Here is a 27,813-nt window from a genome sequence, read left to right as displayed (position 1 = left end):
TTTGTTTCGATTCAAGATCCGGCAATGCATTACAGATGAACCGAAAGCTTCCTTGTTGAGTGGCTTACTACGGAATTCTCAAATAAGCTGCCCACTATTTTAATAGTTACTATATTTATTGTAAATCAACAACGATCGTCTTAGAGCACATTGATTGTAAGAGACCGCCGACCGATTATCTATATCCCGCTAACGATACCCATATTATCCGTATCTAGAGATGGGTAGGGGTGAGTAAATACTGAGTATTTACCCGTAATTTACTCAAAGCACCGAGTAAATACTCGTATTTACTCATTTGGGTGAGTATAAACTGTTACCTAAAAATAATTTAAAAAATGAGATTTAAGTACTTAGTCGTGTTTATTTTAACTGTGTGGACATGTTTAAATGAGATTTATATTATTAGAAGCTTATGGGAGTCTTAGTTTGTCGAAAAAAGGTAATCTTTGTGAGAAAAAAATAGTGATAATGTTTAGTTAGCAGTTTTGTTTTAAGAAAGCAGGTATTTACAGTAAAAGTATGAGACTTCAATGAAATTGATGTTCTAGATAACGGCATGACGTTCGGAAGTGATTGTTAATGTGGCACTTACGACCTTTTATTAAGGGTTTTCTAAAGAAAACTCAAAATGGCTCAGCTGGTGACGTTTAAAGTACTAGTTTTGTGTTTTGTATTATATGGCCAATAATTTGACGGTTTCTGGACATTTTTCCAACAACGAATTCGAAAGTTATAAAGGTATAAACATTATTTCGGCCTTAATTATCGTTTTATTCCAAAACTGTTCATATTATTAAAAAACTTTTTTAGAAACATTCAATTAATTTTTAAAGACCTATCAGATGATGTATAACACACTGGTAATTTCTGAATTTTATTTTTGTGAAAAATAGTTACATGTATGGAGAGCACGTCTTTAAAATAAAATTAATATAAATTTGATTACTTAACTTAGTAGTCGATAACAAAATACACCAATATTTCTAATTTGTATTTCCATTTCAGCACGCGAAATAGTTTATACCCATCAATTTGAGTAAAAACGAGTAAATACGGGTATTTTGAGTAAATACTGAGTATTTACTCGATATTTACTCTTGAGTATTTACTCACTACCCATCTCTATCCGTATCCGTATCCGTATCGCTATCGCTATCGCTATCGCTATCGCTATCGCTATCCCTATCGCTATCCCTATCGCTATCCCTATCGCTATCCCTATCCCTATCGCTTTCCCTATCGCTATCCCTATCCCTATCCCTTATCAAGATGTTTAATGATAAGTATAACACCTTAAGTTCTCGCGCTTTGTACACATTATATTTAAAGTCACATACAGGTCGAACGCGATTAATTAACATTATTTTTACCTTTTTTCCCAACGTTTCGGCCAGGTTGCACTGGCCGTGGTCGCGGAAGACTGACGTCCCAGCAAAATGTCACCGGAGATGTAAACAACACAAAACTACCCGATATTAATTTATATAAATGTTCGGGGTAGACAAATAAATATAATCTACCCGCTTTTAGTTAATGTTTATTTCCCACCATGTTTATTTTAAAGGTAAAAATAATGTTAATTAATCGCGTTCGACCTGTATGTGACTTTAAATATATGTTTAATGATTTCTTATCAAGTGCTAAAACATAGAGTTTCATGGTTTTGTCATTTAAAATTAAGAAATCCCATACAAACTTTCAACCTCTTTTTCAACCCCTTCATCCCTTTTTTTCGAAATAAAAAGTAGCCTATGTTCTGTCTCAGGGTCTAAAGATTGTCTGTTCCAAATTTCATCAAAATCGGTTGCGTGGTTTAAGCGGGAAAGCGTACTTATCCAACTACTGACCTCTACAAGATCTTTAATGTTCTTACAGTCCGCAAACTTTTTCTTCTTAATATTATACAAAAGCAGCACTCATATTTGACGTTTGACCCCTCAATAATATTAAATAGACGCCGCGTAGACCACATCTGCCCAGCAAAGAAATTCAACACACGTTTTTCTCAGCGATTTTTCTGTTTCTTAGGCAGTTTCCTCTACAAAAAGGTAAATGCGGAGCTGTCTATTTATTCCCTCACAAAAACATCCTGTAAAAGGTGTATCACAAACTGGCTTCTTACCTAGTTTGGGCACCAGTCTCCACCGCACAAGTTTTGTTACTAATGTAACCTCCTAGGTATAATATCATGTCACCTAAATACTTCTGTTGTTTCTCCAATAATAAAACTATTCGAGAAAAAGAAAACACGAAAGAAAATTTAATAAAGGAGATGTAACAACGACACCAATTCGATCAAAACACCTGAATTCAATTCAGTTTTTTTCATGTAAGATCTCACAACACCAATGTTTGTTCGAGATTTTCATACACCGTGGGCCCGAAAAATTTTAACCACGCATTGTTGATGTAAAAGCAAGCAAAAAATAATATATGACTATTGTAATTTTTGGTCATTTTTTTTTATTATTTCTCATTTTTTGATGCATATCAATGAGTGCGAGACTATTCACCATAATGGCATCAACACCGTTAAAAAGACCTTTTGTACTGAGTAACAATAATATTTTTTTTCAATTGGTAATAACTCTGAAACTAGGCGATATCGATATTCAGAAAAGTTTATATGACATTAAATCCTCTAAATATGGTCAGGAATACACTGTTAAAATCTTTCGGGGCATTCAGGCCCACGGTGTAAAAGAACCAAGTTGAGTGGCTACGGAATCCTAAAAGCATAATAACCCCGGAAACGCGCGTCACTAGTTATGGGAATCGCGGTCGGGGGGGCTGTGGGATACTAAATGCGTTTGTAATGGAGCGATTGGTGGTCACGTTTTGTTTATTATGTAATTATCTTTGTTTAGTGATAGTTTTTGAGTACCTAATTCTACTTAGTAAACTTCAGCAAACCCTTCGCTGTCACAATAGGTTAAAATCAATGTCAACAAGTGTACATATTTTAGAATATCCCCATTGGTAATCCTGTACTAGGTGTGTACTTTTTTCTCATTTGCATGGTTTCTAAGTACTTGTTAGTCTACCGTAAAAGAACAGAGTAACTAGTAAAAGTAGTAAACTTAACACTTGAGATGTTTATTTGTTTACCAAGCATGACTAAATTCAATATTCCTATTCTTGAGCTACCAAAGTAATGTTATTGCAGTTTTTAAGTACTATCCTGAACTTCATAATGGTAATGCAGACACCGTGTATAAAAAATCCTAGTACTTAAATAAATTTCTTTATCCGTAGATGGTTCCATTGAATATAAACTTTCCGATAAATGATCAAGTTTTTCTGACTACATTGTACAAGTTTTTCTGTACTCTCTAGATAAGAGCCCATAATACACGGCGCGGCGCAAGAAGTATAGTGTAAGTATACATTACGATTTTAGTTACCTTACGGACTATTGAAGAACCAATTATATTAATTATTGAAATACCAATTAGTGTCCGAGCTCTCACATAGAAATAGAACCTTAAACTCTGTTTTGCCTTATGACTGATTAAATCATGTGACATTAAGCCGGTTAATACAATTATATTGGTGTATTTTATGCAATACAATAAATTTAAACAAAACAAACGACACGGGTATTTTTTATACCACATACGATATAATAGTACATTACGATACAACTGCGTTAAAAAGGAAGTTCGAAACGAGTGGCGATAAATTAAAACACGACCGAAAGGAGTGCTTTAAATCGACACGAGTTACGAATTTCCTTTTCGCACGTGTATTGTACGACGTTTTTCAGTACAGATGACCCTCTGAAGTTTCGACCTGGCATATAACGAACTACTTCTCGCACTAGTGCGTAAAAAGAAACACCATCTGTACTGAAAAATAGATGTGTAGGTAGTGCTTTAAAGTAAACCAAACCAATTGTTTTCTCAACAAAAGACCAAAGTAAATAAAAATATGTACCAGTTTTTCGCATATCAATTTAGAACATATCCTATGAATATTAATAACTATCCATTGCGGCTCTTTGCGAGTGTATTTTGTTCGTGTTTGTTCCAAACATGTGTGTTTGTGTTTGTGTTGGTCCGTGTTTCTGCACGAACTAAACTGTGTGTTTAATAATTCAAACGAAAATTGTAGAGATCTATTACGATTATTTTAATTTCGTCACGTTATTTATGTACGAACAAAGTAACCATTTTACATAATAAATATAAAGCGGTAAAAATTGCAATTCTAATAATGGTCGAAATTACTGTTCGGTTTTCAAATTACTTATTCATGTACTGATATTTCTGGCTGTTTCGTAGAGGTATGACACAATTATGGTTTCTATAGGAGATCGTACCTACTGGACTACAAGAAAATCTTGTCATTAAAAGCCGGCAAATTAGAAAAATGTAGGGTTCACCGGCCTATTGTCTTTATAAAGCGCGTGGCTTTGCCTGTATTTTCAATATTTTTTTAAGTGAAGGCTCGTGAATGTTTCAACCAACGTCAGCGCTTCTGATGAGCCTAACGTTTTTCAAACTTGTCGCCTTTTTTAATGACAAGATTAGCTTGACTGTCTTTGGACACTGTAATAGTACCTACAAATTACAGTCTTGATCACTTCTAGAGCAGAGACATCCGTAGAGTAGTTATCCATTTCCGGCCAACAAATTTTGTTTACGCTGCCCCGTTCGCGTCGGCTCTAATTCGTAGAGCGGATTATATTGGGTTGCAAACACTTCATCAACGCTTTCCAAATGCAACACCATTTTCTCATTAGGGTGCTTATTTCACTATGACAGGACTGAGGCTAGTTAAGGTACTGCGTTGAATTTCTGTTTAGTTTTTAGCAGCTATAGGTACCTACTAGTATTAAAAGAATGGTGAAACTATAATAAAACTGAAGGATTGAATAATTGAGTGATCTACCTGGAAAAACTGCTTATTCTGTTATAGTTTAAAATGGTTTGCGGAATAATGTAATATGAATGAAATGCTGTAAACAAATTGGTATATTTTTTATTATCTGTTTCCTGACCCATCCTTCGTTACCTATTATGATATCTATCATTTATTCAGAACGATTAATTAATTTTAAATAATATTTTTTACATTAAGTATTTAATGCTCATAAAAATATTAAAATGCAACTTCATCTCGTAGCTTCTTAAGCATGAATGCTAATTTTCTTTTGAGTCTGAGTTCTTTCTTCCATTTATGCAAATATAGTTCACGAAAATATTCGAGTTAGTTTTGGACCACAAAAGCATTTAGACTTTACAGCACCTAATTTTAAACAAAGTGAAAATAACTAGACGCTTCTTGCACAGCCTCGGTCGGGGTCTCCATTACAGGCCGACAAATTTTGTTTACTCTCTCAGTGTGACCGGACTAATTTGTCGCGTCGCGAGTGGGATTATATCGCGCTGCAAACGGCACTTTATCATTTATCCCAGCGTGCAGCTTTATATTAGGGGTTATGAACAGCTTCTTTTAATACAATTTACATAACTCCGGAGAATCGATCCTATGTATTATTTTGCCTGGATGAAAGGATTTTGTTGATCGTCAATATCAAACTGAATGGTTCAGTTGGTCTTAAAGTTGTTCTATTCGAAATAGTCCCATGTTTGTATCAGATCATTACTCGTAGTTGGTATAAAGGATAGACGCTAATCATTTTCAAGAGAAGTTCGCGCTGTCATTTACAAGCGTAGCATCCATACTTAATATTATAAATGGGAAAGTGTGTGTCTGTTTGTTTGTCCGTCTTTCACGGAAAAACGGAGCGACGAATTGATGTGATTTTTTAAGTGGAGATAGTTGAAGGAATGGAGAGTGTCATAGGCTACGTTTTGTCTCTTTCTAACTAACGCGAGCGAAGCCGCGGGAAAAAGCTAGTGGATTCATATTTTTGAAGCTATACCCATCTCCATCTTATTATTTTTCCGTAACGAGCCTATTCATCAAGTTAATTTACAATTCTATTGTCTTTGCATACTTAATGAACTTGGAGTTTCTTCAATTACCTTGTCTTGTGTAAGTATAATGTAAGTTATTTTACAGAAACACGTTATTTCACGAGCGAGTATGATTTACTTTGAGTAATTACGGCATAAAATTAAATTATCCGTTTAGTGAAACAAAGTACCTAACTCATTCACAAAATTGAGCACTCAAAATAAACCTCTACCTACGTCTAATAAGTAATACAGCAAAAATGACGCAACAAAATCATTTACCACGTTGGCAATAAAGAGAAAACAAAGCTTTCTATTAGGGTCTAATCTGGAGAACGGGCCGAATGGGGCCCCAGCCATAACTCCGTCCAATAATCCTTTACGATGAAGAGTTGAATAAGCGTCTGGCGCGTTATGGCATATTCTGAACGCCGTTTCCTTAATAATTTGTCTCCGACGAAAGCCTACGGTCCTACCGCGGGTTCTCGTCCGGAAATACGCCCTAGCTCGTAATGTAATCAGTGGGTGAGCAGAAATGAAAATACCTACGACTGTGGTAATACAGCGTAAAGTAAACGACTTTCTTTTATGGCCTATTTTCTTAGACACATGTTTTCTAAAGTCATACTACCACTACCATCAGTTAGTTACCATAATGTAATAATGGAAAGATTTAAGAATATTAAGACCACGTTTACAACGTGTGCAGTGCAATGTGATGTGGAAATCTAGGTTATATCTCTATTTAAGCCTTGTTATGGCGGGAAGACTGGGACGAATTCTATCCACGCTGGCAGGATTACGCACGAGACAGGGTTGAGTGGAAGAAGCGAGGGGAGGCCTTTGCCTAGCAGTGGGACACTACACGAGGCTAGTAAAAAAAGTCTTATTGCAGTGCGAGAGAAAAATGCCGGAAACTAGCGGATATTCATGGTCATGCGTTGAAAGCACACATTTCAGGATTGAGGTTTTATTGCACAATGCGAAGATATAGAGGTACAGATACGTTGTTCGGTTTCTCGGACTTATTTTCCATGTGCTTCTTTAACCAGTTTTGTTCTGTAAGTATAATATTATAATACTAACTTTGAAACTGTAATGTAATGCATGATCTCAATTAGACCTAACTCAATTAGAACCTAAATAACAATAGATTAAGAGTTTTGTTTGTAAAATTCTATAAAAATGTCTGAAATAAACAGTTAAATTTTTTTTAACCATAAAGATCTTCGTTCTGTCTCAACATTTTCAAACAGGCTGCCATTCTGTCAATCATTCAGTGACGGGAGTTTGCCTTTGTAAACAAACGAAAAGACTTCTGGGACTTCCGGTTGGGACGCCATCTTAGCGGTTTCGTGTCGTGAATAATTTATTTTTCTTTTACTCATTAATGTTGTTTAAAGTGTAATATTGATCAGCTTATTATGCAGTAAACTAATGGTGTAGTGAGAAGCTGATGAAGAATTGTTCTCGAAACGCGTTTAGCCTCTTTTTTGTCGTAAACGGCCGGTAGTCCACGTGCTCTTGTAAAATCTAGCTATCAATTTACAAGTGCTAAGTCACCGTACAATGTCGTACTTACTGTACAAAAATTACTAATATTAGCTCATATCACCTTGACACTGGCGAAATAGTCCCAATGGACTGAAGCCATTTAACTTTAAAAACTGAACTGAAAAGACTTCTGTTTCCGAGACAAGGCCCCGCTCCGCCGAACCGGGTCAATGCCAACATTGTCAAACGCAATTCTTACCTCAATATTCTATTATTCTACGTAAATTTATGTTAATGCTTAGTGTTTATCTTTTCTGTCTCATTTCATTAATTTTCTAATCAGCCGATTAAGTAATACAATATCTTTCGCATTAATTAATGAAATTACATTATAATTCGGACAGCTAGTTGGACAGACAGGGGACATTGTCGAAAATGTCTACGTTACCTAAATTAATTCATTTAAAAACTAAATACGGGTGCATTGGGTTAATTTCGAAAGTCGTATAATTTTGAAAGTCACATAAAAATCACCATTATTTCCATCATATCAAAATTCCCCTTTCGAAATTACCCGAGCATTTCTGTGCTTCGAAATTACCCCAATCCACCCTACTTAATTATACCCATATTATTAAGTCATCGTATAAAAGTAAAATAGGTATTAATGAAGAAGCTTCTCGCTCAATTTCAGAGCGGATTTTCTGACGTTGAAATTATTTATAGTTTTATTGCTCTAAAAATAGTAAATTTTAAATAATATCTATTTATCGCAATTCAATCATTGATACACCTCGTATCATAATTTAAAAAAAAAGAACAAGGAACTCGTAAAAATACCATTACGGCCCGTAAAATAATTCATAAGGGTCTTGTTTACACCGCTTTGTGTAAATCGAGAAATACTGTTAGGAGAAGGGGGAGAAAAGGGCTGGGGAGGGGGGTTAGGGGGTTCCTTACCGGGTCAAGGGTCACTGGATCCACGCACCTATACATATAGATAACGATAATAGCCCATTTCAGCCTTATTACCTGTATTAGATCAATTATTGCGACGACATGTATTATTCACGAGTACGATTATTCAATTCATTGGAAGACAGTGTAGTTATTCCGCCATACTTGTTGGTTATGAAGAATGGAATGGAAGCTATCGAGGAATTATCCTGTAAGTTTAATATTGTGATCGGAATAATTTATGTGACGCAAGTTTAATTTCATCGTTTCGTAAGTTAATATTTAAATGAGCGTTAAAATTGTTGGGAAAATTTCTTGTATTGATTAAATTAAAATGAAAGCCTTAATTCATATAAGGCAGCATACGCCCCTCTGTTATTCAGATTCGTGTATGTGTTTAATAAGATTCATTAATTATTACTGAAACATAACAGAGACATTTTTATTTGATTAGTATTACACCTATTAGGAATTAATACCTACTCATAACATTAGCATCGCTTTAAACAAATGTTACAAACACAACATTTCTATTACACACAAACGTCAATCATTTCACAAAGGCGTGAGTAACTCCAAGTTTAAACGGCTATAGGCATAAAGCACCCAACACACGTGATAAAGTAAAGTTGTGGTTGCCGTGCACGGCTGATATCAAATATTTATTGGAGTGCGCGGAAAGCCGAGCGCGCTCGAAGCGTAATAAAACGATACTTTACTACAAAATAACATTGTTTAGTGGGAAACAAACGTATGCTTTTCCATTCATAAAGCGATTTTGGGATTGAATATTGAGTAACTGTTCCAAAATTTTATGCCTATATTCCAATAATATAGAATTGAATTAAAAATGTTCTAGTTCTAGGCACATTTAGAGCTGATTTACACAGTACGACATCTCGAATGCGAGTTTCATTGCAACGCGAGATTTGATCGTTCGGGTCACCAATTAACCCGACCGATCAAATTCCGCATTAACGATCAAAAGTATCAAAACTCGATTGCGATTCATAATCGCATACGAGTTTGCGAGCCGTCCCGTCCCTGCTATTTAAAAGTGTCTTACAATGACCCATTCTTTCATTTTCAAGCTAATCTGCACGTAGTTTACACAAACGTAGATGCATTTACTATCAAAAGAAGCAGCTTAGTCAAATAATAGCTGTCATAAAAAGAACACTGCTATTCCACGGATGTTAAACACGAAATTATCTGCCATTCACAATCTAGGTCATTCCCGAGAGTCCCGAGCAAAATTCAAGGCTCCGCAACTCTATAGCGACGAATACTCGACTCGGGAAATAAATTAATCTTTCTATCTTACTTCAATAACTGAGGCTAGAATCAATATGATAACGGAAATCCTCAGAGGAATTCAATTATTCGTGTTAGTGTATAAAATTGTATATTACTATTAGACAGTTGAAAAAACTAGTTAGAATAAATCCAAGAACAGTTATGGTAGCATTTGTTTGTACGCAATAAATAAGCGATACAAAACTTATTATACTATATATTACGAGTATTTTATATTCTCAATACGACTATTAAACTAACCTGCAAAACTCCTGAAATTATAAAAAAATACACAATAACTATGAGAGTTTTGAATGATTCACGGTTATTTTCATTAGACTTATATTGAACGGGATATAGACCGTGATTACCTTTTTGATTTTTGTCGAGCTCCCGATATTTCCACGGAGTTGCATGCATCATGATCACGGAAAACTGACGAAGGCCACGGTCTATATCCCGGTCAATATAAGTCTAACAACTATGTACCTATTGATTTACTTTAAGCAGATATTGGTTATTGTATCAAGTATTAAGAATCGAATCGGAATACATTTATGATCTGATATTTTCGAATACATTATGGAAACATTTTACACATAACATCGAAAGTATTTCCAGTTTTACAATCGACCAGTTGTGAGCTGTTTTAAGGATAATCCCTATCAGGCTACGTTCACATGGGGCAATATTTCCCGTATTACCTTTTACGAGGTTTTATCGAATATCGTAGGGAAAGTAAAATTTGTATAACAACTCCGTAAATCGATCACACGTCCATGCGAGGAAATCCCATATTAGAGATATATTTTTTACCGTATACCGTAGGGTCTTGCCACGGAGATGCGAGATTCTCGCAACGACTTTATCGAATGCGATGCTCAGTGGCGCTTATGTTTACGTTGATTCGTTCACACGGCCACACTGGTTTCTCGTATACGTTGTGTTGGTGACGTCGTTGGTGAAGGTCATGACGGAGGACGGATTGCCGATTATTACTATTATTATTTCCTTTATTTATTTCTTTTCTTATTATTAAGAGCCCGTATTGTCCCACTGTTGGGCAAAGGCCTCCCTCAAATTCCTCCACGCATCCCTATCCCCTGAAGTCTCCCACCAGTCCTCGTCAAAGGCGTCAAGCTCGTCGCGCCATCTCTGGCGAGGTCTACCGCGACGCCTTACAATTTGTGGTATTGCATACGGGAAAAATCCGAATGGTCTTAGAACCGTGTGAACGGTGATACGGTTTTGCCGTATACGAGAAAATATCGAATCGAATAGTCGCCGTGTGAACGTAGCCTCAGTGTTTGACTCAAAACAGTTACACCAGTTCAATATAAATCCAGAGAGAGTTATATTTCGAGGAATTTGCTAAGCTTCGTTTTGCAAAGAATTTTAGAGAGAAATTTTGCAAAGGCGCTTAGAGTTTGCAGAAATGCTATTACTATTCTAGATAACATTTTCCTTATTTCAGTACATTTTAGTAGTTTGCATTTTAATAATGTACACAAACTACAGTTTTTAATTAAAAGCCTAAAAGTAGAAAATATTCGAACACGTGTGGAAAATAAGTAGGTACATTAGGTATGGTGTATAAGCTGCAAAAGATTGATACAAAGTAGATAGGTACCTACTTAATGTTACGTCGTATTTAGTTTGTAATAAAACTATGATAGCTATACAAATTCAAAGTTTAGTGACCATTTGAACGACGGTAGAGAGTTGCAAGAGTTCAAAAATGTTCAGTTTAGAATATTCTTCAAAAGACGCATTTAACCGACAAGACGCAAATATTTTGGTTGATCTTTTATAAAATAATTGTGTAAGCTACGGCCACACGTCGTCGTTCATTTTTTCCGAAGATATACCGTATACAAGAATAATATTCTGTCAACTTTTTATTGCAAATTGCAACTTACAATAGTACATTACGATACAAGTGCGTAAAAAAGGAAGTTCGGAACGAGTGGCGATAAATTAAAACACGACCGAAGGGAGTGTTTTAAATCGACACGAGTTACGAATTTCCTTTTCGCACGTGTATCGTACGACGTTTTTCAGTACAGATGAGCCTCCGAAGTTTTGACCTGACATATAATGAACCACTTCTCGCACTAGTGCGTATAAAAAACACCATCTGTACTGAAAAATTAATTACGCCATGTATTGCAGGAAAATCGCGTTTTTCGTGTAAATGGCTATAAAAGTTGTCAATATAAAATTCAACTACGGGTATACTCTTGGGTCGACTCGTTCGTTTTTCGTCACGTTCTTAAATTTGTCCGATTCTGCTTTCGTCGGCCATTCTTCATTCGTCAACCTAGTCTGCAGTCATTATAGTCTTTGACCATAATGAGTTGTTGGCTTTTTTCTTATTTCGACTCAATCGTTTTTCGTAATTTCGTATTTGATCATATTCTAAGTTGGTACCGACCTAAGACTGCGAAAAAACACGAAAACCATCCATTTAACAGCGAACATGCCGAAAGAAGATTATGACGAGTGAAGAACGAGACGGATTAAGATAAAGATGAACAACGAAATTGACCGTAGTTGAAAAGACCATCGACGATCGTGACGAATAACGAATGGCTGACGAAAGCAGAATCGGTCAAATTTAGGAACGTGACGAGAAACGAACTAGACGACCCAAGAGTATACCCAACTACGGTACTGACCAAAATGTCGTATACGGTATAGGGAAATAATTAACTCTGTTTGAATAGCCACTCGGGTGCACTCAATCCCCGTAAAATTGCTGTAGTTAAAGGCACTTAGGTGGTTTTAGTCAGCGAAAGGGATAGGAATAGTATTTATCACTGTTATCATAATTATACAAATAAGTATACAAATAAAGTATCTCCTAGTATCTACTCTTAAAAGCTTAGCTTAGTCACACCTCGGACACTGGCGATCAAATATATGAAAGAGATGCGTTCCTAGCACACAGTCTAAGCTCGTGTAGGCGAGCGCGTACTATGCTTGTATGAGTGAAATATGACAGGCCGACTGTTCGTGTTTTTGACAGGCGGTAACTGTGAGGTAACCGAGAGGAGGTGGGCGGCACTTTCAGCGGGGAGCGGGAGTGGCCATACTGTACGATAGGACTCTTTATTATACTGTGGCTTAGCTAAAATCCACCGGACAATAAGCTTGTTTAAAATGTTTATCACCAACGCAAACTACAGTGTAAAACGCCTTTTTGGTAAGTAACCCTAAAAATACACTTAATAAAAATATAAAAACAACGTGTTAATAAGCCCAGCGCACACCTAATTACGGTAGAGGGCGCTAATGTGATTCCAGTCACGCGGCGCCTCCACAATAAGCCTCCTGCAGGCCGATTCAAACGTTTACCGACACCAGAACGATATCCAAAAGATATCATTCAGTGGCCTATTTCACAATAGTGACAAGTGTCGCTCGACACTCTCGACAGTCACAATTCGCCGTTCATTGCCTGTTCAACAAGGAAATATTGGCGCTGAGTAACAATGTTACATAATATCAAGTTATCAACCCTGAAATAAGTACAGAGTTAGATAAAGATAGATAAAGATAAAGATAAAGATATTTTATTTGCTAAAATGCAGTGTTATACCATAGGTGGACAGAATTAATAATGTGCGTACATTTTGCTTGAAGAAGCATGCAAAATATTCTTATAAGCTAGGTAGGTACTAAATCTAAACATTTATATACAAAAGTATGTTATACAAGCTTAGTCTACACATATAATTATACAACTCCAAAACAGACATTAATTCAATTACTCACATTAAAATTCTGATTACCGTTAATTCATATATTGATATATTGAAATTCATATTATTATTAAAATCCTTATACATTCCTTGATTATAAAAGTAAAATAAAAATCCTATTATTATTCATTCATTTACAGATGCCAAATATTCATCTATTCTATAAAAACATTTTTCTAAACAGAATTTATACAATTTAAATTTAAAATCGGGCATGTCAGAGTTCCTTATGTCTAGGGGGTTCCCTATGTCTATCAAGTCAGACCTCGGACACTGGCGATCAAATATATGAAAGAGGCGCATTCCTAGCACACAGTCTAAGCTCGTGTAGATGAACGCGTAGTGTTCCCTGTATTTGGCATAACTTTAATCGTCCGAAACGATTTTCGCATAACAGACTTCGCGTAATCGATTTTCGCCGAATGTTAATTTGGCAGAAAACTTATTTGGCATAATCTAAAATAATACGAATATTACTTTGTCCGAAAATAAGTTCGCATAATTCTGTTTACGCCGATTGTTTTTATGAATAAACTTAATTCGCATAATTGTATTTGGCATATTTCTTAAAATCAGAATATTCTCGAACTGCGACCTCAACAAATACAACATTTTGTCAAGAATTTCGGTTAGGTTAGGTTAGAACTGCAACATTAATATAGTAGTAGTATTACCTATGATAAAAATTCTGCGTGGTAAATGTCGACTAAACCATGTTATGCAGAAATAATTTATGCAGAAAAACCATTCGGCGAATAACCTTTATGTATGAAATATGTTCGGACAAACAAAAATATGCCTAGATAAATTATGCGTAACTATACTATGCCATAACAGATTATGCGAAAGGTGAATTATGCCAATATAGGTTATGCCAAAAACAATTCTTGATTGTAAAATTATGCCAAAACAAAGGGAACCGAACGCGTACCTACTATGCTTGTATGAGTGAAATATGACAGGTCGACTGTTCGCGTTTTTGACAGGCGGTAACTGTGTGGTAACCGAGAGGGGTTTCAGCGGGGAGCAGGAGTGGCCATACTGTACGATAGTACTCTTTATTATACTGTGGTCAAGTGTCAATGTCACTGTGGTGAAATAGTCCATAGGCATCACGCGTCTGATGGTAGAAACCCCCAGATTACGGCGGGAGGGTCATAATTTCAACAATTTAATATTTATATAATTTTCATATTAATTATTGAGTTACTGGAGAGACAAAGCGGTACCACGCTATTGATTGAAGATGGCGCTTTTATCACCGGCTCCCGTCAAAGAAACAAAGTTCATTTAGTTCATCCTCACTTTCTCGACTCGACACGTGGCTAACCAAGAACAAACGGGCCTCTCGCTCGTTTTTGTCCAGAACGTGCAAATTGTGGAATGAGCTACCTTCTGAGGTATTTCCCTTGCGCTATGATATGGGGTTATTCAAGAAGCAGGTATTCAGGGTTCTCAAAGGTCGGCAATGCATAAGTGGCTCCCCTGGCCCCGTAGCCGAATGGCATTTCTCCGACGCCAAACGAAAGCGATACGCTGCTGGCTCTGTCGCGCCAATACGCAAGCGCGATAGAGATAGATATCTACTAGCGCTTCGTTTCGTGAGCGTTTCGTGAGCGATTGTGCCATTCGGCTAGCCACCCAGATGTTGCTCAAGTCCATAGGCGACGATGACTGCTTCCCATCGGGCGGCTCGTCTGCTCGTTTGCTGCCTATATCATAAAAAAAAGATCGAGTACCTTCCGTCTATACTTTTTTATGTCTATAACGTAATGTGTCAAATCGCGTGCCAATACAGCCAAAGGCAAGCACAAGCTAAATACACGATATCCGAATGACATCCTTTAGATGTCCTAATAATATCAAGTGTAAATTAGAATTGCCTTGTTCGATACCTCGCCATTCGCTCCACGTTCGTGGTTGCTCTTATTTTCACACAAATTGCTAATAGCATATCGGTTTTTCTAACTTTAAGATGGATAGTCGTCTAGTTTTTGAAGACAATGAATCTATTTGAATTCTACAGTACAGGGTACACCTGTGTGGTGACGAGTTAAGAATTTCACCACGCCCTTTTTTCCCGTAGGTGTCGTAGAAGGCGACTGTGGGATATGGGTTAAATTGTGGTGTAGGCGAGAGGTTGGCAACCTGTCACTGCAATGTCACAGTTTCGTTTTCTTTCAACCCTTTATTTGCCATGTGTGGCACTGAAGCTTTAGTAGTTTCATGTGTTCTGCCTACCCCTTTATGGTATATAGGCGTGATTGTATGTATGTTGAATTCTACTTTAGTACTCGTATTATAGAATTTTGAGGTGCTAATGGAAAATTTACAGCATAATTGAAAGCAATATACGGTAAGGTGCATTAGGGTAATTTCGAATGACAGAAATGCTCGGGTAATTCGAAAGGGGAATCTTGATATGATGGAATGATATAATGGTGAATTTTATGCAACTTTCGAAATTAGACGACTTTCAGAATTACCCTAATGCACCTTAATGTTTTTTATTTCGGTATTTTATATTTTGCTCACGAATACGAACGTGTTCCTAAATAAATACTTAATGGCTGTATTTTCATGTAGGTGTAAGTATTCGAGTATGTACTTGTAATATTCTTTATTTATTGTTGTTTGAATAACTTCAATATAAATAAGACTTCTTGAGCTTGCCGCGGAGTTTAATCAATATGAGTAAGAATTTTCCAATAATACTCGTACATAGGTATTTGTTTATTCATTCTTCATTCGTTTAATATTTAGGTGCTTTTATATCGTAATATATCGTAGCTACAGAAAGCTAATACAAAAATACTACTTCCTTTTACGTGGTTATTCATACTCGTATCACCCTCTTGAGAAAACAGCGCACACTTTTAAAAACTAGATAGCAAACTCTCAACTATTCTAAAGTAACTTTAAAAATTTAAGTAACTCCACTGTCTCTTAGTCCAAAGTTCCACTTATTTCCAAGATCTTATGTTACAAGCAGCTAATTCAGCGTCCGCTCGGGAACAAGAATTGCAGTAAAGTCTCAGTTTTAGCGTGCCGAGTAGGGCTAGGGATTGCGGCGGATCCCGTTATTCGGCTGAATCCGGATGCTACCGGATCCGGTCTAGATAACCGTACTCAGACAAAATCACCGCATCCGATTAAGATCATTGGATCCGGGGAAAAATACGAGAAGGTAAGGTCAGGTGGGGTAAGGGGGACTATGGGGGAAGGGAAACACTGATTGGTAACTCTGAATTTATAGACTGTAGCTGGGTCATTTGGTGGTCGGTAAGGTACTACCTAGGATTTAGTTCCAAAACAAAAACAAAAATAGCGCTAGCTCTAAGGAGTGTGCGTCCTTGACAAAAACAAAAAATCTGTTGTCGTGCTACAAGACCACGAGTTGGGCGAGTATTATTTGTGTAGTGATTTGGGTAGTAAAAAGTCATGTCCGAAGACTTTTGATATCTGTAAATATTCCTTTATATGTTTAATGTTCATGTCTCGTATTTGAATTTGAGAAAACTATGCTGTAAATATGAAAATTCAACGTGATTCATAACACAACCTACAAATGACATACCGGGGTAACGGGAACTACCATAGCCGGGGTAAGTGGAACATATGTTTCCTTTTCCCGATTTCAGGGGTCATGAACATTTTCAGAGACACATATTCTATAAGTACAGAAATTTTGTATTGATCCAAGCTTCAGTATTTTAAATACGAATAATTACTAATAATTAATAGTCGTTTTTTAATTTGCAATACTGAAATTTGAATTTTCGAAAAAAAATTGTAAAAAAAATCTTTAAAAACAATTATAATTTTTAGTTAACCACCCCTGTCTCAAGCCCATATGTTCCCCTTACCCCGAATTTCAATTTATGTAAATATTTTCTATTTTAAACTATATGTCAAAGAACCAAAGTCTCCATTTGATTGATGATGTTTTTTTTAATTTACATTGCCGGTATAATCCACACTAGCACCAATACTTTGAGATTTTAGAGAAGTGTTTCCCTTACCCCAAAACTCGGGAAAGGGAAACGGCGGGACCAGCCTAAACATTTTATAAATTTCCAGCTACATGCAATAAAGCTAGTTTAAAAATTAATTTTGCCCTAGAAAGCAGACTTAAAGAAGCATACTTTGTGTCGGTCAAGATGAATATACGACATTAAATAAAGTGATTAGAGCTCGATGTAAAATATAAAAAATGAAGTATGTTTCCCTTACCCCACCTGACCTTACACCTAAGTCATTTTTCGAACTTTACAGTGTGATTGAGGTTTTAACGCTACATTTTTTGATACTAAGCTCAAAAATATCTCGTATTCATTATTTTTTGTTTGCAATGTCAATGGTGTCAATACTTACCTTAACTACATCAAAACCGGATACGGTTCGATCGAATCCGGCCGCACTGAAATTACAATCCCTAGTGTCGAGTGAAAACAGGTCTGGACTTGTTTTCAGGACCTCAGGGTTTTATTGCAAATGAGAGCTCGAGGGGATGTGTTTTAGAAGATAAAGTTTCAAGTATTTGTGTCTATTTGGAACCTCTGAGGCTATTTGCAAATGGGGACTATACCTTACGTTTTGAATTTTAAGCCCAACTAGTAGAATATTTTCGTACTTAGGTGTTAAAGCAAACATAAGCTTGCACTGTAAAATGTATGTAACATTCTCGTACCTAGCATTAAATTAGATAAAATATTGTTCACAGTGATTAGAATATTAGAGGAGAGTAAGTAATTCTATTTCATTGTTTAAGTAGGTACTTACCTATTAAATTTTCTTTATTGATCAAATACTTAATAGTAGGTAGATAGTTAAAAGTAAAAGTGGTTAAAAACAATAGTTTAATTATTGTATTGTTTCCCTAATCATTCTTAGATTTAAATACATTAAATAACTAAACAACTTAAAAACTTAATAAATAACTTATTTTATTTAATAACTTTACTGTATTAGTGTACTATCAGCTGCAAAAGTGCATGTCAAATTTATCAATGAATTCAATCATAATAGAAATTATGAACGAATTCATGCAATTTTGCAGCCCACTGTACGTTATATATACCTACCTCTACACAATACAAATATTTAACGAGAGATAGAATAATGTAAAAAGTAAGTAAATAGGAAATAAAATCGAGATTCGAGAGCAAAAAGCAGCTTCGAGAGCAAAGTCTGTTAGTCTGACTACCCATTTCACGCCGCGGTGCATAGGATTAAAGTAAATTAAAACTTTATTGCGGGTTTATTTCGATCTTCATAGCATGAATTAAGATACGCTTTTCACGGCATAAGCCAAAGAATAATTTTTAACACACTTTTTTTCTTCGCAAGTGTGTTGTAAAACGTACGGTGCTCATTGGTCATTAATGTCATTATGTAGACACATCAGCGGGCGTAGCGGGTGGGGGTAGTGGGATAAAGTTTATCGCATCGGTGCGTCCCTATCGCAATTACAAATATGTAATAGTGTGAAAAGGACGCCCTGGCATATCGTTCATTACGCGACCGTGTTTGCCTGCCTGCTTATGTGTGCTCGAGCACTCACAAGCTATCGCTATTAGTAGTTCATATCGCGTCGTGTGTACTCACAGAGAACCTCCTATAGAGTGGCAATCTTGTATATTTTGTTCGCGATACGAGTCACCAGTGTTTGGGGTGCAAGGAGCGGGCGGGGAATGTGTTAAGCGCGCTGTGATTGGCCGTTTCAAGGACGGCGGGCAGTCGCGCCAGATGAAAAGGGACAGAAGTATGACTGTCCTATGCCAGCTCTGAATAAATTATAAATATGACTTATTTGTGGAATGTAATGCCGTCTGTTTTTAAATTTGAGCTTCTTGTTACCTTTCCACACCATTTCACACTACAGGTGGACATCTTTAAGGCATCAAAATACCCTTTTCCAATTTTTTAGTGCGAAAAACACGCGCTGCTTTCGGGTCTGTTACTTGGTCGATACTGATCGGGCACGGCGAGCGCCCGCGCTTATATCAGTGCAAATACTAGGAAGGCTGGCGACCGCGAGTCGTCTTGTAATGGATGTCTATAGGGGTTGGTCTGTGTGTGTACTAATGACAATGTACTATTCGCATATTATCGTACGGACAAGCTGCATCAACATCAGTCTATTTTGTTTAAATTACGAGTTGATTCAAAGGAATCAAGGGCCATACCCAAGCCACAGTATACTAAAGAGTACTATCGTACAGTATGCCCACCCCTGCTCCCCGCTGAAAGTGCCGCCCACCCCCTCTCGGTTACCTCACAGTTACCGCCTGTCAAAAACACGAACAGTCGACCTGTCATATTTTACTCATACAAGCATCGTACGCGTTCACCTACACGAGCTTAGACTGTGTGTCCTAGGAACGCTTCTTTCATATATTTGATCGCCAGTGTTCGAGGTGTGCCCAAGATTTCTGCACTATTCCTTCTCGCGGTTACTTACTGTTCCATATTCGTATTTAGAAGATTTCAAAAGTAAGAAAGAAAGAAAGAAAGAAAAAGCATTTATTAGCACAAAATACATATCAATAACTATCTAAAACTAAAACCAAACAAACCAAAAAATTATAAGTTGCGCTAAATGGTCCTTACTCAGCTAGGTGTCACGGTATGCACCACATGGCACACTCCGCAACGCTGGTTTTCTGTAAGGCCTAGAAGATGGACTAGGTGGCACTAAGTAAATGGACTATGTACAATTTAGACTACACTAAGAAACTAAATAACATAAGTAAGGATAAGACGACTCATATAATTTTGACTGAACATTCTCGTTTGATGAGCCTTGGTGGAACGGTACAATGCGATTGGTTGGTAAATTCGCATCACGTGCGCGATTGATCGCATGCATATATCTACTGCATGCTAACTTGCATTCGTTGCTGTACAGCTGGCCTAGCCAAAATGACAATCGTTAACGCTAGACGCCAATCGAAAGGCAGTCTGGCTTTGACGCGCCAATACGGAAGAGCGATATAAATAGCTAGCTTCGATAACGATAGAAATAAATAAATAAATATTATAGGACATTATTACACAGATTGACTGAGTCCCACGGTAAGCCGAAGAAGGCTTGTCTTGTGGGTATTCAGACAACAATATATATAATATTCAAATACTTATATACATAGAAACTGTCCATGAATAAGGAACAAATAAATGCCCTTACCGAGATTCGAACCCGGGAGCGCGGCTTAGCAGGCAGGATCACTACACGCTAGGCCAGACCGGTCGTCGATATTATCGTAACGTTTGTGAATTTGTCTACCTAACGTGGCGCTATGTTCGTGGTCCGTTTGCCACGTCCGTACGAAGTAACATATAAGTCAATGCATCACTTGCGCATCATGACTAAACCGTTGGAAAAAACCATAAACATTACTCAAGTAATGGCAACACATGACCGTTTTTGTCTATGTTTACATGTTGAGGCTCTTCAAAGTCATACACCTTGATCTCTCTCCGTTAAGCAACATGTAATGTTTATATTTCCTGTTGTTATGAATACTTGTGTTTAGTTATGAAACAAATAAAGAAGAATTTACCTATTAAGTACAGTCGCCGTTCGTTGGTGGATATATCGAAGTGGACATGGTGCATACAAATTTATTACTAAACAAAACTTTACCGTAAAGATGTTAGAGTGCGTAGGTATTCAGATATTTTTCGTGTATAATGAACCTACGTCAAATTCTATAAATCTATATGTGAATATCTAGAGACGCTCAAAGCGTTTCGCTAAAAAAGACAAAAATAGAAGCTACGTTCGAATAGAAAATTGGTCATATTCTCTTTCTTTCTAAGCTGAAAACTATATCTAGACTATTAGTATAACTTCTTTAGCCAACAGCTTTTTCATTGACAAAGAACCCAAAGCTGTAGGTTACTTGCATTTAAAACTAGTTAACTCATTAATCTTTTATGAAACAGTCACAAGAAGAGTTCAAGTTTAGTTTTACGAGTATACTGCCAAAATACGACCCGACTCGCTGTGAAGTTCTTTAGTTTTGTACAACAAAACCATCGTGGCCATAGTCGGAGAATAATTTATGCTATTCTGCGCTATAAGCTTGTAAGGTTTAGTATTATAATTGCTTGAAATAATTAATGGACTTATGTCTATCTGCTTCTCAAGTATAATGCTCAACTTTACATAAGCTAAAGGGCGTATATTTGTTTGATATTCTAGGCGCTTAGGCTCTTCTTTTGTTGAGTTGAAACATTGCCGTCAACTCTGTAAGTAATTAATTCTTTTGCCGACCCGTTTGAATAAATCACTCCGCATAATAATGTGCCAGTTACTTGTTCAGTTTTAATTCACTTACGAAATTTAATAAAATGGGATTGTAGGATAGTGCGGAAGTTGGATGAAGATGTTTTACAGCGTTTAACTTCCCACTGTAACGAGTTTTGATAATTAATTTTGAACCGGGACTTGAATTTATTAAATTCACAAGTCGCTTTTGCCGTTAATAAGATAGTTATGGTTTTGATTGTTATTGTAATAATATTACAGATACAGTGCGAAAAGGGTTTCCTTCGGAAACGTTCGTATTTGTCATGTTAGTTCAGTCAATGTCAGTACATCTTGTACTGACACTGACTGAAATAGCATGACACGTTCGTACGTTTCCGTAACAATTCGAAGGCAAATCTTTTCATACTACATCTGTATTAAAATAACATATTAACTAAAAGGTTTTTTTTTATCGCTCGCGCGCGTTTAAGGCTCCGTGACGAAAAGGTACAAATGGAACTCTTTAGAGAGCGTTTTCACTCTATCCGACTCCGACCCGATCGAAGTATCGGATCGGATGTAGAAAAGATTTAAAAGGAAAATGTCAAAGATGACGTCATTAAAAATAGGCCGATAACCTAACCACAAAATTAAAATTTTGAAAAAACCCCCGACCGCGACATAGTGGTCCGATTTTCATGAAACGTGGCTAAGAACACTCCCGGCTAACTCAGCTTTCAAACAAAAAAAAACTAAATCTAAATCGGTTTATCCGTTCGGGAGCTACGATGCCACAGACAAAAACACACACAGATAGACAGACAAACAGACAGACACACACACAGACAAACACGTCAAACTTATAACACCCCGTCGTTTTTACGTCGGGGGTTAAAAACGAGCCAATGAATGTCCGAAACGAGGAAAGTGGTAAATGGAGTCCCGCAGCTATCAGCACCCGACTCGACTGTGTGCTACTGAAAACTGACCTGGTTCGTGATGAGCAGCCGGTGAGGGCGCAGAGAAGGCGCTGCAGCCCGCAGCTCGGCGCGCCAGCCCTCCAAGCTCGGTCACTGCGGATAAACAAACTGTTTTACTTATTGCCTGTACATGCAGTACCTAGTTACCTACCAGACCCGGGTGGGTCAAAGTTTTCCCCTCCATTTTTTAAATTTTTATGTGGTTTCCACTCAAAATCGCGAGCTCTTTCAATCCTAATAGGAGAAAAAAGTGTCCCTAGGTTTTTTCCCGATTCCGTTAGCATTTTTTCATACATTTTGTATGGCGGTAACGGAATGGACGGTTTTTCTCCTATCAGGATCGAAAGATGAATCGCGTAAAAAATACCCATGTTACAAAAGAGTGAATAGACAACTTTGAAAAAAATGGCCCGGGTATGTCTTTAAATTACGCCCAAAAAGAGAGGTAGGGCACAGCGTAATGTCATCGTACGTTCGCCAGAAGACTGTCTACACGCTGCTGAGGGCACAGATTACCTACATACTAATAAGTTACTAACGTCTGAGGGTGCAACAGCTACAGCTGCGTTACTACGTGCACTTCAGTTCGTTTGTGGTACGCCTGCCGCCAGTCTAAGTTTCGAGACGCATTGGTTATACGGTAATATTATGTACTTAAACGTGTTTTACCAATAAATAAATCACACTTTGTATCTGGAGCAACTAGGGCAGGGTTAGGGACTTTGGCTGAATTTTTGTATCTGTAGTATGTAGGCATCTTCTCTATTATATCCTAGATTTTTTACTACTCTAGCACAGCACTAACAAATTGTGAACTTTATTTAACCATCACATACGTACGAGCCCTTTTTTCAATCAAAGAATTACATACGTGTATACACGACGGCTACTTGATAAAATAGGAACATAAATGCTGATAATGACTGACAAAAGGTACTAAACCGGGAGTCATGGAGGTCAAGGGGAGCGGCCTTTGCCCAGCAGTGGGACACCATTACAGGCTAGCAAAAAAAAACTGACAAAAGTTTATTGAATGAATATAATTCTCAGAAAATTATCAACTGAAAGTCATTTATAAAAAAATGTTTTACCATAGAAACATGATATAATCGGATAATTATTAAACCAAAGGAAAAAATCTAAATTATAATATTTACAGCTCGCAATTGAATCAAAAGTAAAATAAGATAATATAATGGTGAAATTGTGGACTACAAGGTAGGCTTTATCCAACAAACAGCTATAATCAAGAGTATTTTCCTCATTTCCTTTTTAGCATAATCACACAAAAAAATCTCGTTCCGTCTTCTGGCAATATAAACGAGAAATAACGAACATGGAAATTATCTTGGATTTATCATACCGTTGGAAACCAAGGTTGCATTTTTTTTGCAATGTTCTGTCACGATTACTGCAGAGCCATGCTGCAAAATACTTTGCTGAAGAAGACGTCGAATTCAATACCTATAATTATATAATATGTTCAATTTGTAATGAATGTAATGATTTTAAGAATCATTCACCGGATCGTTGCAATTATTAGTACGTTTTCACATTATCCGATCCGATATCGGATGTCGGACCGATATCCCATACATTATAGGCGCCATCTTGGATTTTTTCCATTGAAATCCTTACGACTTCCGATATTGGATCGGATAATGTGAAAACGGACTTACGCTCACTGTAAACCGAGACGTGCATCGTTTGTTTTGAACTTTTAGCTGGCCACATTCGCTGTACGTCAAAAAAGTTGGCCTGAATGTTGGACTCGAACGCCAGGATAGGACTAGGAATACACAGCAATCTGAGAAACGTTCAACGAGTTTTCTCAGCAAGGTAACAAATAGGCCACGGCCGCTTAGTCACTAATAAACGAGTATTACTGAAATGGGATTCCGCTAAGCTATGAAAATTAAATGCTCTGCTCTCAAATTCAAATTATCCTGAGATGAAAATTAAATAAAAGCGGAGCGGCCTGTAAATTTAAACCTCGAAGTTTTCTGTGCCTATATTTGGGTAAATTTCCCCGGTGGCCGAGCGGTACACAAATCTATTTTATAGGTAACATTTTGCCATTTGAACACACGTTAACGCCGCCGAAATGTACGCAGAAATAATTATAGTGGCCATTAAAATGTTGTACATGATTAAACCGAAAACGGGGCACAATAAACTGCTTTCTTTTTATATTTGTGTTTAAAGCATGAATATATTGTGTTTACATTTCTTTCAAACACCCACTGGTTCGTTTATTAATAAAGAAGAATTCCGTTTATTTAAAAAATATTTATCAATATTATCCTCTTATTTTCTCACTGTAGGTGTAATGAGCTCCAAAATCCGACGAAAGCATTTACCACATACTCGATACTGAAAGTATTACGAGTAATTACATACTTATGTATACGTTATTTAAGTATTGTGCTCTTTATTTGTATCTATCATCATTTTCTAATGTTTTCTTCAATCCGATCTCAGTAATACTGGCAGTTCAAACAGGCCTTTGCATCTATAACATATGATTCAAGCAGCATCCTTGCGACACTTTACGTTCGTGGCTGTATAGCCCAATTCGAGAGAGGATCCCTCGTCCGCACACACGGCACGGCATACAGTAATACTGGCAGTAATATTACTTAAATAAATAGGATCAGAGATTATTCAACGGGTACTCACGATAATCACGTCAGCCGCGATAGTTGGACTTGGTTTATCGCTTTTTCTTTGTTGTATGATACCTATTTTATAATTAGAAAAACCAGTATTTGTATTTTGTAGGAACACGTTTAGCAGCCTTTGAAGAGTTACATGAACATTGAGTGCAAAAATATACAAACAGGATACAACAACATACGATCACGCCTGTTTCCCATAAAGGGGTAGGCAGAGCACATGAAACTGTTACAGTGCCACTCTTGGCAAATAAGGGGTTGTAAGAAAACTAAACTGTGACATTTCAGTGATAGGTTGCCAGCCTCTCGCCTACGCCACAATTTACCCCATATCCCACAGTCGCCTTCTACGACACCAACGGGAAGAAAGGGGGTGGTGAAATTCTTAACCCGTCACCACACGGATACAAATACAAACAAACAGAACAACAGGACACAAATTTTCACACGAAACAGGATACAAACTTTGTAAATAAATACAAACGCCATGTAATGCACGCGCCCGCCCGACCCGCGCACGCCCGCTGTGTGTGAGCGTATACGCAAACCAATGAATTACGAAAAAAGCTACCGCCCGTTACCCGCCTCACCCGCTCTCTGTCTGTGTCGCGGGCGCGTTTATCAAGGCAGGTACAGTTCTACGTGCAGACGGTTGTTTAAGGTTAAAGCTTGTTAGTATACTGGGCACACGGTGTATAAACCTGAAGTCGGATCCGGAAACGTTGGCACTGGGCCAGCGTGTCGATGCAGAATCTTGCCCCAAAGTGCCACTTCCACTTGGAAATTATAACCGACATTATCATGTAGGCCAATTCGAGCGAGCATCAGCCGACGTAGCCGAATGGCAATAGAAATACAGTCTAGCTCTGTCGCGCCAATACGCAAATACGCTAAGAGCGTTAACCTGTGTGCGAGACGCCACCGAAACGCCACAGAAATAGCAATACGAAAGAGATATTATCGTGAGCGTTTCGTGAGCGTTTGTGCATTCGGCTACGCACACTGATTTGATTTCGGTTTGGTGTCAGGTGCACGTTCGTATTTACTTGATAAGCCTATCTTACGCTTAATTAAATTGGATCATGTATGGGTTTAGTGTGCGTGTGATAAACAATGTCATTTGGTAGTAACTGAGCCATTAAATAACATAAAGGGCGTTAGATAAATATTAGAGAGTATAATTAAATATTAAAGTACATTACTAGGAATAAAATAATATAGTTCTCAAGTAAATTGGAGCTTTTATTGCATAAAGTGTAAGAATTTATTTAAATTACAAGGAATTATTACTAATAAGCTTTGCAAAAGACATTTATATCAAGGCCTGAAGTTTCCTACATTTCTCAGGTGCGCATTCACTATAAACATGTTTGTTCCGAAACACAGTTATTAAACATTGTTTCCCAAAACTGTATGGTATTCAATACGAAACCATGTTTTGATACAAAATGTTTATAGTGAATACGCACCTTCAGTCCTTTAGGAATATCTTTTAGGGTTCCGTACCAAAAAGGTACAATAGGAACCCTTATGGTACTACTCTGTCCGTCTGCCACATTACTAAATATCTCGAGAAGTACTAATGCTATCCACTTGAAATTTGGAATAGTTGTGAACATTGTGAACATTGTAAATATAAACTATGTTTTTTTCGAATACTTACACAAGTTTTTCAACATCTAGAGAGAAAAATTTGGCCTACGGTGCATGTAAAACTAGCCGTTTTTTCCTCCTGCATAAAAACTATAACATTACCGTAGTAGATTAGTATTTCCCGATCTCCGCAGCAAGACCGGCAATGCAGTAAGATGTATTTTTATAGCCACAAGTCATGAGCGACGGTGACGTCTGCATCGTGTTCCTTTGTCTTTGTTATAATTATACTCTGTTTGTCAGGTTCACGGTGGTGTTATGGGTCATTCTACGTTTATTTTACCTACATTTTTATTTTTATTTTTCGCATGCTTTTTTAGAAGTTAGAACGCTCAGCCATTAGTTTCTTATTCTGTTATGTTATGTTATGGTGAGAGCTTAATTTTATAAGGCCATAAACCTCGATGGTTTTGCCACATAAATACTTAATCTACTGTGCAAATATTCTTAATCACAACTCAGTGGTTCCGGAGCAAATTATAAAGCGGTGCCCACTCCGCGCATACTCGGGTAGTCCGGTGGATCTATAGGACTTAACACCCAAGGCTGTGCAGTGGTTGCAAATCTAGGATATTATATATGTATTAATATATATTTATTGCCTATACAATTAAATAATAAATAGTCATGAAGAAGTAGAATGACCTTATATTGGTGTTCAAAGCAATACGTCCGTGCAATTGACTATGTTCCGTTCCGTCTTTATGTAAGTGCAGTAGTTTAGTAAAACCATAGAGGAATAAGTAACGGAAGATTTGTAACTCCATACATCAGTAAATGCGGGTTATTTGTATAGGCATAGTTAAGTGA

At 37.1% G+C, this 27,813-nt stretch overlaps 1 protein-coding gene across 2 annotated transcripts in view; it reads right to left on the bottom strand.

Moving 5' to 3' along the window:
• The window catches only part of LOC125235359 (nucleolar protein dao-5-like), a 431,115-nt gene that overhangs the window by 215,104 nt on the left and 188,198 nt on the right, over nucleotides 1–27,813 (bottom strand). For both annotated transcript variants that reach the window (XM_048141902.1, XM_048141903.1), the window contains exon 4: nucleotides 22,685–22,768. In XM_048141902.1, coding sequence (XP_047997859.1) covers nucleotides 22,685–22,768 — 84 coding nt within the window. The remainder of the gene's footprint in view (nucleotides 1–22,684; nucleotides 22,769–27,813) is intronic.

Source organism: Leguminivora glycinivorella, chromosome 17 (genome assembly GCF_023078275.1).
Source record: "Leguminivora glycinivorella isolate SPB_JAAS2020 chromosome 17, LegGlyc_1.1, whole genome shotgun sequence".
NCBI classification, from domain to species: domain Eukaryota; kingdom Metazoa; phylum Arthropoda; class Insecta; order Lepidoptera; family Tortricidae; genus Leguminivora; species Leguminivora glycinivorella.
The sequence above is the reverse complement of the archived record's forward strand: the minus strand, read 5'-3'. Positions and strand labels throughout refer to the sequence as shown.